General features: G+C 40.8%; 2 protein-coding genes across 2 annotated transcripts in view; both read right to left on the reverse strand.

Moving 5' to 3' along the window:
* STARD5 (StAR related lipid transfer domain containing 5) overlaps positions 1–206 on the reverse strand; it is a 4,406-nt gene extending 4,200 nt beyond the window's left edge. The window contains exon 1 of the mRNA XM_057365863.1: positions 77–206. Coding sequence (XP_057221846.1) covers positions 77–176 — 100 coding nt within the window. The 5' untranslated portion in view covers positions 177–206. The remainder of the gene's footprint in view (positions 1–76) is intronic.
* Positions 207–1,364: 1,158 nt separating this feature from the next.
* The window catches only part of TMC3 (transmembrane channel like 3), a 21,567-nt gene continuing 3,499 nt past the window's right edge, over positions 1,365–19,432 (reverse strand). Inside the window, exons 2-22 of the mRNA XM_057365798.1 lie at positions 18,848–18,991; positions 17,562–17,637; positions 16,156–16,237; positions 15,644–15,750; positions 13,964–14,062; positions 13,729–13,871; positions 12,185–12,332; positions 10,872–10,915; positions 10,583–10,730; positions 9,809–9,918; positions 9,587–9,665; positions 8,847–9,080; positions 7,980–8,108; positions 7,359–7,426; positions 6,985–7,113; positions 6,059–6,169; positions 5,573–5,698; positions 4,093–4,171; positions 3,862–3,904; positions 2,975–3,272; positions 1,365–2,254 (exon numbers count right to left, since the gene is read on the reverse strand). Of these exons, the coding sequence (XP_057221781.1) occupies positions 1,414–2,254; positions 2,975–3,272; positions 3,862–3,904; positions 4,093–4,171; positions 5,573–5,698; positions 6,059–6,169; positions 6,985–7,113; positions 7,359–7,426; positions 7,980–8,108; positions 8,847–9,080; positions 9,587–9,665; positions 9,809–9,918; positions 10,583–10,730; positions 10,872–10,915; positions 12,185–12,332; positions 13,729–13,871; positions 13,964–14,062; positions 15,644–15,750; positions 16,156–16,237; positions 17,562–17,637; positions 18,848–18,991 (3,238 nt within the window). The 3' untranslated portion in view covers positions 1,365–1,413. The remainder of the gene's footprint in view (positions 2,255–2,974; positions 3,273–3,861; positions 3,905–4,092; positions 4,172–5,572; positions 5,699–6,058; positions 6,170–6,984; positions 7,114–7,358; positions 7,427–7,979; positions 8,109–8,846; positions 9,081–9,586; positions 9,666–9,808; positions 9,919–10,582; positions 10,731–10,871; positions 10,916–12,184; positions 12,333–13,728; positions 13,872–13,963; positions 14,063–15,643; positions 15,751–16,155; positions 16,238–17,561; positions 17,638–18,847; positions 18,992–19,432) is intronic.

Genomic DNA, 19,432 nt, shown 5'->3' on the forward strand with positions numbered 1-19,432 from the left:
GGGATCCCACAGCCCCCCGGCCCACGGTACTGCGACTTCCCCGCCGGCCCCATAACCCACCGTGGCCCGCCAGCCCCATAACCCACCGTGCCGCGGCAGCCCTTCCAGCCGGCCGGGTCCCCCCGGTAGAGCCGCAGCTGTTCGGCCGCCGCCTCAGCGCGCCCCGCGCACTCCATGGCGGGCAGGCCGGGCCTTCGCACCGCCTTTGAGCGCCCGCGCCGCGCCGCGCCGCCCCTGGGCCGATGGCGGCACCGCCCCCTCACCTGAGGGTGACGCCGGTTCCAACGCGCCTCAGGGGACAGCGGGGACGGGACAGCGAGAGTGGCACAGGGAGGACAGGACAGYGAGGGTGGCAGAGCGAGGGTGGCASAGCGRGGGTGTCCCAGCGGGGGTGTCACAGCGAGGGTGGCACCGGGAGGTGGCACTGCGAGGGTGGCACAGAGGCGCCGGGACACCAAGGGTGGCACACTGAGGGTGGCACAGTGAGGATGGCACAGCGGGGACGGGACAGCGAGGGTGGCACAGCGGAGGTGGCACAGTGAGAGTGGCACAGCGAGGGTGGCACAGTAAAGATGGCACAGCGAGGATGTGGGATCATGTGTGGGATCGGAGGCGGAGCGGTGCTGCCCCAGCGATGGGGCCGCCCCGCGCTCGTCACTGGTGTCACCCCAATCCCGCTGACACGGAGAGAAAAGGGGAAGAAACCAACGGAGCTTCAGTAGAGGAAGTGCAGAACTGCGGTGGTGTGTGGGAAAYGGGGTAGAATGTAGAAGCGAGTCCTTTAAAGGCCATGGCTCTCAAGTTTTCCACTGAGAATCTTACCAGGCTGGTCTGAGACTCACCAGAAAATTAACAGAGGATCTAGGATTTAATCCAGAAATCTGACTAGAGAGAACCTAGACTCACATTGTTACGATCAAATAACCCCATTGCCCACRCAGTACATTCTAAAGAAACTCACTMTTCTCTCTARTTAMCCTTTTCACCTGATTTGTTTGAGTCACAGTGTTTCTAACAAGGCACATTAAGATCTACTTTTAAGCACCAACTCCGTTTGCAGGAAGCTGATTCCTTGCTGAAGTTAGGAATCATCTTCAGCTCTGGCTGTCAGGTAAAAAGAGCCTCATCGAATGTATTTTTGTACTGGTTTAATTGAAGCACCCGAAGCACATGGCTTTATGATTTTCCAGTAGGCAGAGATTTTGGGTTTTGACAGCATAGCAGTAAGGAATAAATTGGAATAACCTTTTCTAAAATATGTGACTTACCAGGTGTRATATTAAAACAAGGTACAATAAAACACAAAGCTTGTGGTTGTTGCAAAAACTACATCACAGTTACTCTGACGGAGCTCAACTTAAAGTTCAGCTGCACGTATACCTGCCCAAAACACAAAGAGGCTGGGGCACTTGCTCAGACATTTGAGCACACCAGCTCACCAGGCTCAGACATACTTAGATCAACRCTGTTTTTAGATTTCTTTTTGGTGGGTTTTGTCCCAGCTTTTGGGTACTTGTCCTTGCTGTGAATGACCTGGATGTACTGGTCATTGCTGCTGTTCTGCGGATCACTGCTGGATTCAATGGAAATGGAGTCAGACTCTGTTAGAGATTGCTCCAGCTTTTGCTTTGATTTTGGTTTCACACGTGGCTCAGGGTGGTTCAGGTGCACTTTCTTGTAAGCATATGGAGGCCTGTCCAGGTCCAGCTCAAAACCATCATCCCAGGATTTGTAATGCACTCTGGCGAGATCTTTGCTCATTAGAACGTGGCCATCAGCACGTTCCCCAATGTAAAACCATGGTGCTGGGCGAAGGTCAGACAGGGAGCGAGGGCGATGGGATCTGTTCATGAATTCTCTCTCAAGCTCTTCTTCATCCTCCTCATCTTCACTGGGATGAGGGGAATACATGTCATGTGGTGTTCGAACCACGTATCTCCTGACGTGGCGTGGGTACAACTCAATAATGTCTCCTGGTTCCTCCTTTCTGAAATGCCTTTGGAGTCGGGAGGCAGAACGGAGCGATTTTTTGCGGGATTCCTTTTCATTAACCAGAAAATACCTGGTGGCATATGGTCTACATCCCAAAAAAACAGGAGCYCCTGCCCCAAGGTTATCCGAATTTACCTGCCGAATGGCTTTTCTGAAGAGAGGGTCGGAATGAACATCTTCAGTATGCTTTTTGAAAGTCACTGGGGTGTAGGGCTTTGTTTTGCAGAGCTCACTTGCACTCCTATGAACAACAYTTGGATATCTTCAAGAAGGAAGAAAAGGAGAGGAAATGCTGATATACACTCTTATCAATTAATGGAATTGAAAAATATTTTTAAAAAAATCACTGTTCTGGAAGCCAAACACTAGGTTGAAAGAGTGGAGATCATCATATCTCCACTGTTTCAAATTTTCACAACCATTTTGAGAAACGTATCCTAGAAATTGTGAGATATATTTGGTCTTCTCTAGGAAAAGGTAACACAATTGTCCTCTTCAGGTAAATTCCCTGTTTTCTTACTGTTCTGAGAAATGTTCTTTATCCACTTGGAAAAAAAACCCAAAAGATAGCTTAAAACATCCATCTACTGATATCCCAGACTAGTTGTCCTACAACTAATCCCTCAGGTATTCTGCAGAGAATTCCTTTGCTCTTTGTTTTGTTCATGGAAATGGTATCTTGCACAAACTGTTTTAGTTGTGTGCCTGAGGGCAAATTTAGTATTCACCTTTGCCTGAGTTGTGTGTAAACTCCATCAGCTACATAATTTCCAAAGATTTATAAYCCCATCTCAATTAAAGGAGAGTTAAGGAGGTGGTGTCACCAGCAATGAATGAATGAATCAATGAACCTGCTTTTAAAAAATTCCTCTGCTGTTTTACAGCTCCAGACAGTGAATGCACAGTTGTTTTGTAAATAAACAGGTATTTATTGCATGGAGCTGCCAGAATAAATACCATTTCAAAACCAAAGCAGTCTTACCTGTTTGTGATATGATCATTTCTTGGTTTCTGTGCACTTGATACAGATGGAGCCGGTGTTAAAGAGGTCGCAGCTGTGGGAGTTGYGTTGGCAGGTCTCACAACATCAGTTGTTGGCACAGTTTGGGGCACAGACTGGGAAATTGTTTGTATTCTGGTGCCTTTGCTCACGGGAGATTCAAAGTTCAAGACACTGCCGTTCTTTCGGGGTGTTGAGGACCGAACAGAAGACTCGTGGCTGATAATATCAGTTTCTTGCTCTGGTCTTTTGTCATTAGCATCCAGATTTTGGATTCTGGCTAGAAAACAGAAATTGRTACAGGAACTATCCAGGTCTCTACAATTAGAAACTGCTGTGTAAATGCAATGGCTTGAATTCCCTCTTCAGTCAGGGATCCAAGGCCAACAGAACCCCCTGTGTTCAGAAAAGGGAAACTTTAACACTGGAGGACTTGGTGCTAAAGAGATGGATCTTTATACTACAGTACATGGCAGATGGAGCATTGGGGACAGAGAAAAACATGGATATTGCACTGAAGGATTCCAAAACGGGCAACAAGCCAAGTTTCCTTCTGCCTACCAGCCTCTGAATTGCATGCAAATTTGAATCCCCAAAGATGCCTTCCAGGTTCCACCCTGTTGACTGTAAAAGCAGGAAAATACCCAGTCCCAAGATTCCAGGTGAATTCAGGTTTAGACTATAGATCATGTCTTTCAGTGTTGCCAAGATTAAGCCAAACTGAGCTCAGGAACCATCTAAAAGGAGGATTCTACAGGAAATACAGTTTTATAAATGTAGTTGTACTTCCCTATATGTCTGAGAAATCAAAATGGGTTTAMATTCAAATKATTTATTAATAGTGRCATTTGTAAAGGTCACCAGCTTACCTACTGCCATCTGAACCACCTTTTTCTTATCTTCAGTTCTTTCCTAAAATACATTCAGAAGAGTGAGAAGCAGTAAATTTTTATGGATTAGAGAGTAAATCCCCTGCTGTGTAAGGATGAAAAATACATTTGTTTGACATTGTGAAACACTAGAAGTGATTTTAGAGATTTAATTAGGCTTTACTGAAGACCCACCAAATTACATGGAAAAGAGTTTTGCACAGTACTTACTGTTTGTATCTTCATTCTCAGTTGATTGTTGGTGAATTTTAAYGATCTTGCAATACTTTGCAGGTAGTAGATTAGCATGCTAGAAGTGAAAGGGGTGATATGAGTCACTTCAGCCATTCTTGACAGTTTCTCTTTGAGGGTTTRTAGGAAAAAATGATGTACAAGTTCAGCTGCAATTGTGAAGGATTTCCTTGTATTGTAACAATGGATTACAGCCTTCTTTCAAGCAAATATACATGAAAGAAAGAAATTACACTGAAACAGATTTAACCCAGTTCTAATCTGACCTGTGTTTTTTGCTGGTATTTTCATAGTGTATGTAACATGGGTGCATTTCTAGTTGGGGGTGTTGTTTGTTTGTTGGTTTGGTTTTTTTTTTTTGAATTCGGAACAAATAATTTTCACAGATACTGTTTTCTCTTTTCCCAGGCTGAGGTTACAGAACAGAGACACCAGAGTTACAGCTGAGTTTGCACAACCCTACCTGTGCAATTTTGTTGACTGGCTGGAATAACAACTTGTTTACCCTGGYACAGCTGAGATCAGATCCTGGCAGATTATGGCCTGACATAATGGATTGCACTGGCTTTCAGACACAGTCTTATAGCTACACTTCATCCCACAATGACATCTGTTCTTAGCTGTCAGTTTGAAGCAGTCAACAGATAAATACTTAAATTTGTGAGATATTGTGTAAATACTTAAATGTAAATTAAGTATTTATTGTGTAAATACTTAAATGGCTGAGACCTTAGAAGAAAAAGTTACCAATAGAAGAGTTGCTTTGGTCTTTCTGATTTGACTGAAAAGCCACTGGTGGGACAAAGTCTGCTTTTGTTTGCAGAGGAAAAAAAGGGTGCAAAGGTACATGCAAAATAAAATACACTTGTTAGAAGCAAAGTGAATTTCAAACAACTCAAAGTCAATATTTTTTCCCTACTGTGAACATTTATTTATAAACTAAGTAAGAGAAGACTTCCACAGGAGAGTCTGCAGCAAGTTATATTACATTAACACTTAAGAGCAGACCGTCATAATTGATTTATCTTGTCAGAAATCAGGATGACTGAGTGGCTTCTTTAAATGACAGACTGAGCCCTGGTCACTGTCATAAATCGAACTAATGACCAAGGAGAAATGGAAATTTTTTTTCTGAGGAACTCTTAATTYAAGAAATCTTAAATTTCCTGGAACCATCAGCACTGTGAGCCTTACACAATGCAGTGGACTTGCTCTAACAAAGTATCCTAGAACAAGAAATTCCCTTTGACAGTCTCTTTAACATATCAATTAACAGATCATTCCTGTCTGATCCTTATATCACATATCCAGTAAAGTGTTGGAATTGTTTTTTCAGTTATGCTTAATAAAACTGCAAAAAAGCCGTATTTGTTCCTCAGTAWCTACATTTGACTCTCCAGAGATAAGCTCAGTATTAATACAAACAATTTAATCCTCCTGTGAAAACCAAAATACTTACAATAACAGTAGTAGTGCAGGGAGGACAACCACAGGGCTGCTGATGTAAGTAATCACTGTGTTGAACCAYGTGGGAAAATCGTTTTGAATTGTTTCAGAAACAATATCATATATTTTTTCTTGACCACTATAAGAGGTGTGGGAGGGAAAAAAAGTAAAAWTAAATTGTAAGGAATCCTGAGTATATTTGTGAAGCAGAGTTGCACTGAATAAAAAACAAGATTGGTGTTTGGGAGACAGCTCAGTGGCACATTGCATTATGTAAACATTAACTAAACCATGTGTAGAAAGCAAATCAACTCAGAACATTGACATATTCGCCTTATCAAACCTTAAACTGTAAAGTATTGGCAGCAGAAAAACATTGTCCTATCTACTTTTTTTAAGAAAAAATACATCTGTAATTTGTATGTTATTGAACTTGATGAGCTTATTGTAAGAGGGGGAATAAAATCTCTGCAATTTTCATGAGTCCATTGTCACTTACCTGAAGGGGCCGCAGCTTAAGGATGGCTTGTATCGGGCAATTGCAAAAATTGTTGGCAACATGCACAAGAACAACATGAACAGCAACATGGCCAAGTAGAAATTATTGGATCTGCAAGAAGGTGTAACATGTTTCAGATTATACTGATCAGAGGGAAAACAGAGACAGCATAAAAGGGGAAAGTCTGAATCTCCCTATCAAGTTCAAGAACAACATGTCTGAAAGATCAAAATCATTCTGCTGTAATTAGAAAGTCTAAACAGAGCTGGTTTAAACAGACTCTTAATGACCAAAATTCTGTTTGCACTGCTTTCCAGATACCACTGCTACAGCCAGAGAACTGTTTACTGCACCCTTGGACAAAAGCTCACCTCACTGCCCAGGTGTGTTGGGGTAGAAAAAGATCAGTGGCAGAAGTCAATTAATCTTCAAAAAATATGTTAGAAACAACTGATTATTAGAAATTAAAGATGCACTAAATGATTTCCATTTTGAATAAACAGTTAAGATATTCATCGTAATAGAAGAAAAATGAGAAAATCCGATGTGTGATGCAACAGACAAAAGCAGAKGTTGCACAGCTTTCAAAGAGAGAAACATCAAGAAATAGGATTTACAACAGTTAGCACATGTAGGTTGTTGTGCTGTCAGATTTGTGTGGAAATAAAGCACTTATGTTASGCCATAATAGAATATTCCCTGTTTTTTAGTGCTTGCACATCTTTGACTACCCTGCTTCACAAACYCTCCAGTTTCTCAGTAACTGTGGGTTTTTTTCCACAGACCTTTGCTATCAGTATTAGTGTGAAATTTGATTGCCAACTTTTAAAGCTAAAATCCCCTGTTATTTTCCTCATATGCACGAGAGGCATTTCYACTGCCTACATTTGACTTATTCCTTCTCTTTTGCTGTGATTTTGACTCACCGAGATGCTCTGAAAACCTGCTGATGTGGAACATTGCACGTCAGCACAGCCCAGCTCCTCAGGTACATGAGGCCAATCAACTTGAGCACGTTGAATGCTGGCAAGCAAGGTGAAAAGAAAGCTCCCATCCTGGAAAAATCATGTCATGGCACTGCTCAGTGTCGCCAGAAGCCACTTTGATACCAACAGAATCTACTGAAAGGTCACYCAAACCCCACAACATGGAAAAAATTGCTCATTATTAACAGATGATCTCTTAATATGAAAGACTGCACTGCCAATATCCTATTTAATTAGGTTTCATTTAAATCATCAGATTGACTTAGCAATCAGATAGCAAAGGACAAGAAAAAAACCACATAAGAACAACATACCAGATCATCCCTTGGTTGTAGACCAAATGCAATACATTCTCTGCAATTTTGAATTCTCCATATTCTGGCTACAAGAAACACAGAGTAAGATGAATACCTTGGTCCTAATCTCGTTTTCAGAGCGTTTATTAGAAACATTTGGCTGAATCAGTTTGCAGACTCTACATAGCAAATATCAACTTCTGGCAGGCAGTGGGAWCACAGCAAAACCTGCCCTGCAGCCAGGGATAAATGAACTAATTCCTCTCTAGTTTACTTCATATCTTTAAGGACAAAGAACAGTCCTCMGCCTTTCACACCAACAGCTCCTTGCTAACAAGGTATTTGTTATTTATTACCCACTGTCATTTTTGTAGAGGATGTGGGGAACAGCTATGTGCCTCTGTCTCACCTTAGACTGTGGGAACTGCTGTGTAATCTCATTTTGTGAAAACCAAAAGTTTTTTTGCACCAGAGCCACGTGAGCAGGCTGGAGAAAAAYATTCAGTCTCACCATTTATCCTGTGCCCTCCAATTTAAACTCGCAGCTGTGCCTTTATAGATGTGTGCTACCAAGAAATTATTCATCTGGGGAAAGACTTTCGGGTCATTYAGGTAAAAATAAATAAAATAAGGACTTACAAACTTGCTTTCTAGATCCCAGCACCAGCAATCGCTCAAGTATCGGACACACAGCCCACGGAAAAAATCAATTAGCAGGATGCTTGCAACGGTGAAAATCATGTCAATAATTGAAAGCTTTAGCATCTCCTGAAACACACATTGTTCACACACACTGAGTCATTCTGAAAGCAAATGGACTGCATATGGCTTTTTTTTGTATTTGTGCTTGCATTCTGCTTAGTATTCTGATAAAATATGAATTGACTTTATCAATAAATTCCTTTTAAGCTTTTCCTGTTTCATTTTTCCCTTACTTGCCTTTGTTCTGTTAAAGARAATAAATATATTCAGGCTTCCAGGGTCCTTTTATTGCTTGCAGCAGTAAAATTCTGGTCATGACGGTATCAAACTTGCTTTTTAATGACTTCCTTTCTAATTTTCTAAAAATTTATCTAGCTAAACTGAAATGGGTTGCTTTTTTCTATTGCACCAAATCTTTTATTAAGCTGACTCTTTTAATACCTATTTGCAAAGTGCTTCACAATGAGAAAAAATGTATTATTCAGGTCAAACCCAAAACCCAGTGGCAGAGGATCACCAARCCATAAAAGATAATTGTTTAGTGCTTACAAAAGAATGGAGTTATCCTATATTTAATTGTGCTTTTAAAATGTGCAATTAAATAGCAAGGATTCACTTCCATATATCCCTAGGGCATTCTAGGAAGAAAAAAAAAAAAAACATATCAAACTTTACTCTTCCTACATCATCCTTAGCTAAACTCTGGAATTTATACMAAGTTCTAAAAGTGGACCAACATAATTTTATTTTTTTCTCAAATGTGGATAAGAAATAAGTTGATGACTCAATAAAACAATGACATACCTGACCAACATACGTCTCCCAGCACTGGTCCTGTGGGTTCTGGGTGTTGAAGGGAATTGTTTGGTTAACCAGTGAGTCAGAGACTGCCAGGCCTTGGGTGTGATGCTCTTCCGACGTGACAAAGCCATTTCTCTCCATTTGCACATTAGGAACAGTTAAATTGTCATCCTTAGAAAGAGTTTTGGTTGCCAGGGAGGTGGTGGAATTACTTGCCTTGGTGTTAACATCGGAGTCCTGAAATAATAAATGTCCCAAAAGCTGCTGTTTAATAAATGCCCCAAAAGCTGCTGTTTAACTGCAGTAGGTGCAGATGTCTGTACCTTCACAGCACACACACCCAGACATTTCTTCAGCTATTTCCAGCAGCACTCAGAAAACTGTTAAATGTCTGGGACAGAGTCAGATGGGCAGGCAAGGGCAGGACTGAAAGCTGATTGAGGTTGGCAGAAGTATTTGACCTACAGTGATGACTTTTAATAGTTCAGCAATGCCCAAAATCTATTTATCTTGTTACATCAGCAATCAAATACAACAGTTACCCTAAAACACTAATTAAACAAACCCTATAAGTAGTTGTAAATGAATGTTGCTGTTTAAACTTAACTCTACGATAATATCAAATTATGTTTTAATCAATTTCAAATAAATTGTCATCTGACTTCATATATTTCACAAGAAATGTAATTCTGTCTATGAAGTCTGCTAATTTTACACATCAGAAAGCATCAATTTAAACTCACAGTGACACTCATACTGTCCACTTTATCCAGGAGAGCRATGATTAAACTGTAGAGGTTTCCCAGGTATAGGACCAGAACCCTGAAAAGAGAATAAAACACAGGTTCCACAGCTGGTATCTGTCACACACTGTCTGGTTTGGCTGTGCTAAAACACGAACCAGAACACCTCTCCTGTTCCTCCTTTTGTCCCCACACRTTTTCTACACTGCATAAAGCCCTTACCTGGCAAGCTGGAAGCGAAGGGTGGTCCTGGGGTGATACATCTCCAGAGCTGCCACCAGCTCAAAGGCAGAGGGGGCAATCATTGTGATCAGTGACACCACAACGCTCACCTGTGGAACACAAATTTTTGTCATTTTTGATGTAGATCTGTGGAACCTTGAGAGCTGATTGAAATATTGACGAGACACGTCTCTGGTGTTTGCTTTTCTTGGGAGGAAATGCTTTTAAAARCATTATTGATAGTAGTAATAACAGTAGTTATGAACTAAAACAGGAGTCTTTGTTCCAGATATTGTAGCTTTAAAGTTCTACTTTCTCAACTGAAATGAAAATTAGGGAATATGAAGACAGCATCTTCCTCTGAAATGGATGTGTGGCTTCTCCAGACCTATGTATTCCTACTCTCACTCATTTCTCTGGAAATATTCACAGAACACTCAGTATCCCCTGATACTGAATCAATCCCTGTTATTGAGACAAYTCCTTTCCAGTCCACTGGCCCAGTCCTCATATGAAAATAGATTTGTAGACGTGAAATAGATGGGAGAGATGAAGCTTTTCCCTCACAAACCTGCCAGTTCTGTGCCCAGCTCAGCTGCACYAACACCTGCCTGCAGTGCCAAGGCAGACCCAGGTAAGCTCATCTTTGCCCACTCACTGTCCATTTCTCCAGCTCACCTCTTGCTGTTCACACCTCAGTACACACTATGGCTACAGAAAACCCTCAGACAGAAACTCTGCTCCTAACACAAAGGAGCCATAAAGACAGTGTACCTCGTTCTTTTCCCAAAGAGTCAATTCCTTTTTGGTGCGCTCCAACCTTTGGGATCGATCCACGACAAAGTAGATGATGTAAATACTTCCTGCCAGGGACAGAAGCACCAGGATGTTTGCAATAATCCTTAAGCTGATGGTCACTGCCCTGGGGAAAAAAAAAAAAAAAAAGATAAGACCAATACAGCAGGTTGCCTTATTTCGAACATTTCTAATAAAACAAGCAGATCAGCACTGGGATCTACATTGAAACAGTGCTTTGAAAAGTATTCTTATCTTATATACATACAAGTTTTTGCTTTTCTTCTTTTCCTGCTCTTCCAGTATAGCTTCCTTGAAAGAAACAYAGMATTACCATTTTAATCATGTTCAGCAAAAATAATGCACATATCTTTCACAGAAATTACACTAATAAAAACCCRTCACATCCTGGAGGTGCAAGCAGATAAACACCACTGTCCTCATCGATTTGTAACACTGATATGTGAGCTTGAAAATTGGTGGAGATTTCTGAGAAACAAATACACAGTAAGCAAATACTCGTGCATGTTCAAGGAGATGTAACTGAGGGTTACTCTACCAGAYTTTTTGCTAGGATGTGCCTTTAAAATCTGGGTATCACTAATAGAACACAACACTGTCACAAGTTATTGTCACTTGTTGAAATAACCAAATATCATGGGTTATTAATTTATCCTTGGCTCAATTTGAAATAATTTTTGTCCAATGACAATRAGAATAAACCAGATATGGGAAATAAATTGCTTTTGATAAAACCACATATGCTCTTAAATTCTAAATGCAAACCATCTGTATTTATAACGGTTTTCTGTAAGATGTCCCTCCATTTGTTACGGAGAGATGAAATAAATCCTAGAATGATAGAATATCTCCAGTTGGAAGGGACCCACAAAGACCATTGAGTCCAACTCCCTGCTGCTCAGAGGAATAMTTAAAACTAAAGCATTTGACTAAAAGCATCATYCAGATGCTCCCTGAACTCTGACAGGCTTGATGCCATGACCACTTCCCTGGGGAGCCTGATTAATAGCTGATAAAATAAAAAAGAAAGAAAAATAAATTGTGTGCAGGAAGTTATAAACCAGAAGACAAATATAAAACCTATTACCATGTAAAAAAGCAACTTGTAAAATATGASATGTTGTTCTGCTTCTCCACTTGGATTCCCTGAGGCCTAAAACACTTCCTTTGCATAAAAGCAATTATACATTCTATAAATTTGTATATTTTCCTGCCAAGTCAATCGTTAACACGAATTTGATTCCAACACTCAGTGAAATTTCATCACGAGCARATTTGTTTCCAGTTATCTAACTTCYTGTCACACACACAGTGGCATTAAATGAAACTCTCCCACAGAAGGACACAAATTGCAGCAAATATGATGTGCCTGCARCAGCACAGATGTGGTACCAGCTCTCCCCTGGGTGGTATTGTGATTATTTATATATGTGATTATTTATAGATCTGGAAATAAATACCAAAACCCAATGGGAAGTGTGARGGATGAGAAGGAAGGCTTACATGGCTTACAGATTAATAAGTAAATAAATTTGAAATAATTGGAAGTCAGTGGCTCACCCTGATGCTGTTGACTATGGCAGCAGCTTTGCTCTCTGCAGCCTCGGGGTTCCCTATCAAATAGTCCCAAGCACAGAACAGTCTCCAGCAGAAAGTGTAATTTTCATCAGAGGCACTTGCTAAACTCATTCTTGAGTTCTTTGCCATTCTGTAAAAAATAAAAAGACAGATATTTAACTGCTTCTGCTGTGTGAAGATGGCGATGAAGAAAGAYACTGCTGTCATTTGTGGGTTTTAGATGTTTACACATTTAGAGCTACCAAAGGTTTGCACAAATGGGTATCACTGTTGGCAGTTTTCTGAGGAATATAAAACAGGGTGAGGTTCAGCTCATAAACTTCTCTTTACATCTGATGCAGAAATGACTCACCGTGGAAGGGCATTTCAATATTTACARTCATTATAACTGGCAAATAAATAAAAAAAAAATCCCACTAGAACTGTGGACTCTATACTTATTTTTGTTTTACAGACTCTAGGCAGGATCCAGCTGGAAAATACCATCACTAAGTTCACTGTGACAGGAATTWAACCCAGTTTGGCATAACCAGTGACTGTGCACAAGATCTGCTTGTTTGCTGCATTGTTTTCACCTCAAAATATGTTATTGTCAAACAGAAGCCCAGTGCTATYTTACAGACCTGGGGAAAGAAAGAAAGCCCCTCCTGCTCATCTTAAGTAGGCAAAAGTGGCAGAATATTGCAAAACATTGGAAATGAAATGAAGATTAATAACTTATGAAAGAAAGGGCATCTGMAAGGACAGCGTTTAAGGGGAGCTGTACACAGCTAAAGAAAGAGTCACTGAAATAAGTCAGGAGCAGGAGATAATTGTGTCCAGGAACTGCAGATGTGTAGATTGGTGTCACAATTGTACCAGTGACCCTTGGCACAAACTGGCAGCTGGAACAAAAATAAATGAAAAGGGAAGGTTTGATCTCAAAACTGAGAGCTATTACAGGCAGCACTGAACACATCCCTGCACTGCACTGTGCCAGATAAATAGGTGTCCAGAAGGGAAGGGAAAGCAAATCAGGAGAGGATAGAGTGACCTTGCCCTTTCTCCAAGCACTGTACATCCCTGGATTTATGGCCAGCACTGGCAGATTTACTCTCTGAGTAAATCCTACTCCTGGCCCTTCCACAGCACAGAAATGGAGCTCACATTCCAGTGGGATGCCATGTAGAACAACACAAATTATATCACATCTGGAATGGGATTTTTATATTTGTATTTCAGTTAATGGGAATTATAATAATTCTGAAAGCTTTACACTTCAGATATGCRTTTCTGTCATTAGCAAAATGTGTCACAGAAAAAAAAGGAGAACAGAAAGGCCTTAAACTGCACAAACACAAAGCACAGAGATCATCACCTGTGCTGCCCTTTTATAGACAGGGAAATGGAACARAGTGAAGGTGATAACGAGATAAATTAGAATTAAACTCAATCTGCCTCCCTGATATGAACACAACTACCAGAATAAACACAGCAGAAGTGGATAAATACCATTGCTGACTGCCTGAACACACAGCAGCTCTTACTTTTTGAGAAGAATGATGAAGCTGTAAGCAAACACAGCCATTCCCACCAGGAAATAGGCRAGAGGCAGCCTGTAGCCAGCTTTCCCAATCTTCCTATCACGGCCATAATAGCCATAAAACAGCACAGAGTACTGGAGATAACCCTGCAAAAACCAGAGCCTGTCACTCAGAGCAGCAAACCAACAACCAAAACACAACAGGGACAGCACAAAAAAATGAGTGTTTTGAGTCTTGCCCCCAGTGACCAGATGGTGTCCAGGTCCTGAGCAGATGAAAGGTGCTCCTTGGGAATGGTTTTGCTGACAGTGCTGCCAAACGGGGCCCCGGCCAGGAGCTGTGGAGAGAGAGACAACTAAGAGGGTGGGGAAAAAGAGAGAAAAAAAAAGGGTCTCAGGAGGTGGGGAAGAGAGAAAAAAAAAGGTCTCAGGAGGTGGGGAAGAGAGAAAAGGTCTTAGGAGGGTGGGGAAGAGAAAATAATTGGTCTCAGATGGTGGGGAAGAGAGAAAATAAAGGTTTCAGAGGGTGGGGAAGAGAGAAAATGGTCTCAGGAGGTAGGGAAGAAAAAAAAAATGGTCTCAGAGGGTGGGGAAGAGAGAGAAGGTCTCAGGAGGTGGGGAAGAGATGAAAAATGGATCTCAGGAGGGTGGGGAAGAGAGAAAAGGTCTCAGAGAATGGGCAGGAAAGGAAAAAAAAGATTTCAGGAGAGTGGGGAAGAGAGAAAAAGGGTCTCAGGAGGTGGGGAAGAGAGAAAAAAAAAGTCTCAGAGAGTTGGCAAGACAGAAAAGGTCTCAGACAGTGGGGAAGAGAAAAAAAAGGGTTTCAGGAGGGTGGGGAAGAGAGAAAAAGTCTCAGGAGGGTGGGGAAGAGAGAAAAGGTCTCAGGAGGATGGGGAAGAGAAAAAAGAAAAGGTCGCAGGAGGGGGGAGCAAGAGAGAAAAGGTCTCAGAGAGTTGGCAAGACTCAACAGGTCTCAGAGGGTGGGGAAGAGAGGAAAAAAAAAGATCTCAGTGGGCAAGAGAGCAAAGGTCTTAGAGAGTGGAGAAGAGAGAAAAGGTCTCAGTAGGATGGGGAAGAGAGAAAAAAATGGTCTCAGAGGCTGGGGAAAAAGAGAGAAGGTCTCAGGAGCTCCACTGAGCAAGGGCTCCTCAGTGGAACCCATCAAGAGCTGCCCACTGTGCCAGGGCAGGGCCAGCTTTGAAAGCCATGCTTTGAATGTGAGCATTTCATAATTAAATAGGGCAATATCTGGTCTCAAAGTCTTATTTCAGGATTAAATTTACTTAAAAATTAAAAAATGAAAGTGAATACTTTTTTTCCCCAGTTTACTTTTTGTTTGTTCGAGGGGTTATTTACCTTTTTGTTCTTACTTTTCACAGTGAGAAATAAATCAGGTATTCCCCTGTTTTCTGATAACATTATTAAATTAATTAAAACATTATTAAAGGGCAGGCAAGGGAGAATAATGTTTAAGAATGATTTAACAAGGTTAATGAATCTCCTTACTCGCATGCAAGAACTAAACAAAGTCATGGCTTTTCAGAACTTCTAGGAAATGTTTCTAATGGAAAATGTCTGGACAGGGATGCTCTGTTTTGCTCCCTGTAAATGACACTAACAGGACTTGAATTTACTCAACACCATCTTTTAAGAATGGGTTCTCTATTTTAATAATCAGATAAAAACCTATTCTCTAAAAGCATTAGAACCACATTGACAAAATACCATCTCTAACACTGAGRGCAAAAATCTGTTATCCCTCGGCAGAGGAAAACCTCTTAAAAGGGGAATTTCTTTGAAAKAATTCATTTTACAGCATACATTTGGAGCTGATGCATGACTTTGAGGTGTTTGTTCCACTCAGGAGGGGAAGTGCAGCAGGAAGCATTTCTCTGTAAATATTGGCAGTGAGTTCTTACCTCGGGTAGGACCACAAATGCTCCYGTCATGATGGTCAGGACAATATTGATCCCAAAGAGCCATCTCAAGAAGATGAAATAAGAGGCAACTCCAGAGCCAAAATGACCTAAAAACCACAAAAAAACAGTTATCTGACCTGCACAGTCTATAAAAGCTCATATCATTTATCCACAAGGTATTATTTGAAAAATAGGCCAAAAGAAAAACCTCCCTCATGCAGGGTATTTGGCAAATCAGAGAATTTTTTCATTTTCAGAACTGCAAAGTTTCAGAACTTTTTCAGAAGTTACCTTCCCCAACTAAGACCATCAATGAGAACTGCACAGTTTCTAAGGCACCAGGAAAAGAAGAAAAAATTTAAATAAAGCATTAAAAGATTTAAATAAAGCATTCACTGCTGAAAAATTGCATTTAGCTCCCTCTCAAATATTATTTAATTCRGTACATTAAAAACAAACTAGAAGACTCAGCATTTTAGTGGTTTACTATTCAATGCCATCTTTATACTTACTCTCGATTTTCTTTATTCTCATTTCCCAAGGAATAAAGATTACCACAAAATTATATGCAAGTCGAATAAACTTCCTCCAAAGCTGAGAAAAAAAAGCAGAGAAATGAGAAATGTGACACCTCTCCATGATAAAAAAAAATAAAATTAAAAATTACATGCTGAGTATTTTGCTCATGTCATATCTTTTATCACAAGAATTGTTACAAACATGGATGAATAAGTTTTTATTAGGAGCGTAATGCCTTAGAGGAAAATTGCCTGGAGGAAAAATAAACTTTTGTGATCAACAACAGCAAATTCAGCTGTTGTATTCGCAGCTCTATGGGTTATGACTGACACCTGCAGAAATCCTTTGGTTATGTTTTGTAGAGTCTTTGTTCAACCTCCATTTTTTACATGGTCAGAGGATCTTTCTGCACTCACTAGGGAATGCATAAATGTGGGAGAAGAAATAAAATCCATCTGTGCAAAAGTGAGTGCAGTTTTTGAGTTGTTGAGTTAAAGCCATAAAATATTATTAATATATTTTATATATAATATTATTTATATATATTACAAAAATATTTACAGTATCAAGAGAAAAAGTACATTTCAAAGAGTGGATTGCTTCTTGGCAACAGCATCACAGAGAACAGATAAAGATGCAGCCCCTCACTCGTTCACATGAATAAAATTCRTGGTGTTCTCTCTATTGGTACAACCCTGCCTTCCTGAATTAAGATAAATTAGTAATTAAAAATCTACTTGTTATGATGACARAAATATTCTTGGCTGTTCAGATGACTAAAGCACTCTTCTCTTGGTTGCTTATTAAGTCCAATTTCCTGCATATTATGAATTTCCAGAAGCTCGGGCCAGAGTCTATTTTCAGTGGTGTAAATAGATTTGCTAAGATTTGATTAAAATTCTCTGGGTATTATGCAAGCAAAGCCCCTTCTTTAATAATGTATTTACCATAGGCTATTGTAGGGTTGTCTTCCAAACTAAAAGCTAGACACATTTTTCATACTAAACTATTGAAATATGGTTTGTTTGTTGAAATAGCTTTTCAGAGAATCCTGCATCCCATTCGCATCACCCCCTCTAGCAGGCATCAATATTTGTAGGGTGGCTGAAAAGAAAGCTCAAACTGCATTAACAGAAGGACATTAATCCCTCAGCACATGAGATTAGCCTGCAAAAATGTAATTACGAAAATTACAATGGAAGGAAAAAAAAAAGGAAAGGAAAAAAAGGAAAGAAAAAGAAAGGTTTTTACTGCTTTTGCCTTTACAGTCCCGAGCTGGAGTATCAGGACTGCACAGCAAACACTTCTCTGAATCAGAACTGCCAGTGGCCATTTGTAGGAATAGGGAATCCATTTGTAGGCACAAGGAATTGAAGAGATTTAAGGCAAACAGCAGTACCTCTGCCCCAGCAGCCTGGTACCCTCTGGTTCTGGTGAGCCTCCCCTCGTACCTGAGCACGATCTCCTTGGCCTGCCTGGGGCAGAGAATGCAGGGTCAGACAGCATCAGCTCCTACTCTGCAAAAACAACAGCTACAAAGTGCTCAAACACTCTGAAACACCACCAAGGGCTTCACCATCAACCCCTCACCCAGGCAAAGCTTTTGTCTTTGACTATTGAGCTTTCCAATATTTTTCAATTTTTTTTTTTTTTTTCTTTGAAACCACTCTGAATTTTGCCTGAGAGAACTCAGCATTCAAGGGTCTGGCTGCAGGGAGAGTTTTCTGTTCCTCCAATTCATTTCTCTGCCCTTTTGTTTCAAAGTCTTTCTTTTCAAATGGTAGAAACCAAGTGAGTAAAACAAGATCTGGTTTTTTTTTTTTGGTTTTTTTTTTTGGTGGCAATCTCACACAGATGCTTGTGAGTGCAAAGAGGGGCACATTCACTTGGTCACACACAGCCTTGGGGGTGGATGGGGATCACCAAGCTCTGATCAACACGAACAGGAAARCAGCAAATCCCAAACTCTGCCTGAGAGAGAAAAACCTCTCTTTGTGTCCCAGATCACACAGGGGCTCTGTGCTGGAAGGGAWTGCTTGTGGCTGCATTGCCAACTGAGCACCAGGCAGGGTTYGGAGAGAAAAGGGCAAAAAAAMCCCCAAACCTCAAACAGATCATGAGGTGAAAGACCTGACACAGTTTRGGCAGGTGGCCCAAAGAGTCAGTCACGTGCTCTTCCATTGCAAATTTGGAAATATTCATATAATAACTGAAATCCTAACCTGTGAGACATGATACTACCCTGACCATAACTTTCAAACCTACAAGTGTCCAATATTTACTGCTCTTACAATATTAGCCCAAAGATATCAAATTCTGTTCTTATACCGTGCAATTACCTTAAAAATGGGTTGGTTCTCCTTTTTGGGACACAGCAAAACAATTCAACTTTAAAATGTATTATGGAGCATTACCAGCAGCCTTTCCTTAGTGCCCTGAATAGCTGACACTCTCTTTTGGTGGTTAATAGCCCAAACATGATTTCTTACTCTTTTTTGTGCTGTGGCTCTGTAAAGGGAACCACAGCCATGCACCAGAGAGAACATTATCACAYCTCCCCAGAGCATCCTCACTGCACTTCCCTTCATCATTCCTGTGCACAAACCCTTCCATCCTTCACTGTAAATCTCCTGAGGCTGAGCTGTGATATTCAATGAGCTGAAAATCTCTGAAAAGGATTTTTACCTGAGCGCCCTCAGCTTCTGCCGCATGGGCCAGGGGCGGCAGCGGATGTTGGACATGATCTCCTTCTGGTACTGGATGTTCTGAAAGATCTGCTCTGGGTCATGGCTCTCAGCCTTCTCTTCACCCACATCGTCATCTGAGTTGCTGCACACAAGAGGGAAAAGAAAAAAAAAAATTATTTCCGTTGGGATTCTGACCTGTTAGAGCATTGTAGGAACAGCGACCTAGGGAACTCGCATGATCCTGGTGTTTTAAAGTTGATTTATAATTTGGGTGATTTCCCCACCTCCAGGACATGCCTCTTTCCCTCCCCACCACTTGCTGCTCAGTCATAAATTATCCCCAGTCCTGCCCACAAATCCCAGTCTTCCCAAGCATTTCCACCCATTCAGCCTGTACATCGTGCCAGCAAAACTCTCTGTATTTTTTTTCTGGAACAAAATGCTGTCTAAACATTCCCAGCAAGAGCACGTAACATTCATTTATTAATCACACCTTTTATTTTGATATAAATAATGATAAAATGTTTTCTTGCTAGAATGGGGTGAGCAGGTGATTCAGTCATGGTTAATCCTGTTCCCTGCC

Source organism: Malurus melanocephalus, unplaced genomic scaffold (genome assembly GCF_030028575.1).
Source record: "Malurus melanocephalus ecotype Western Australia unplaced genomic scaffold, MMel_1.1 scaffold_58, whole genome shotgun sequence".
Taxonomy (NCBI): Eukaryota; Metazoa; Chordata; class Aves; order Passeriformes; family Maluridae; genus Malurus; species Malurus melanocephalus.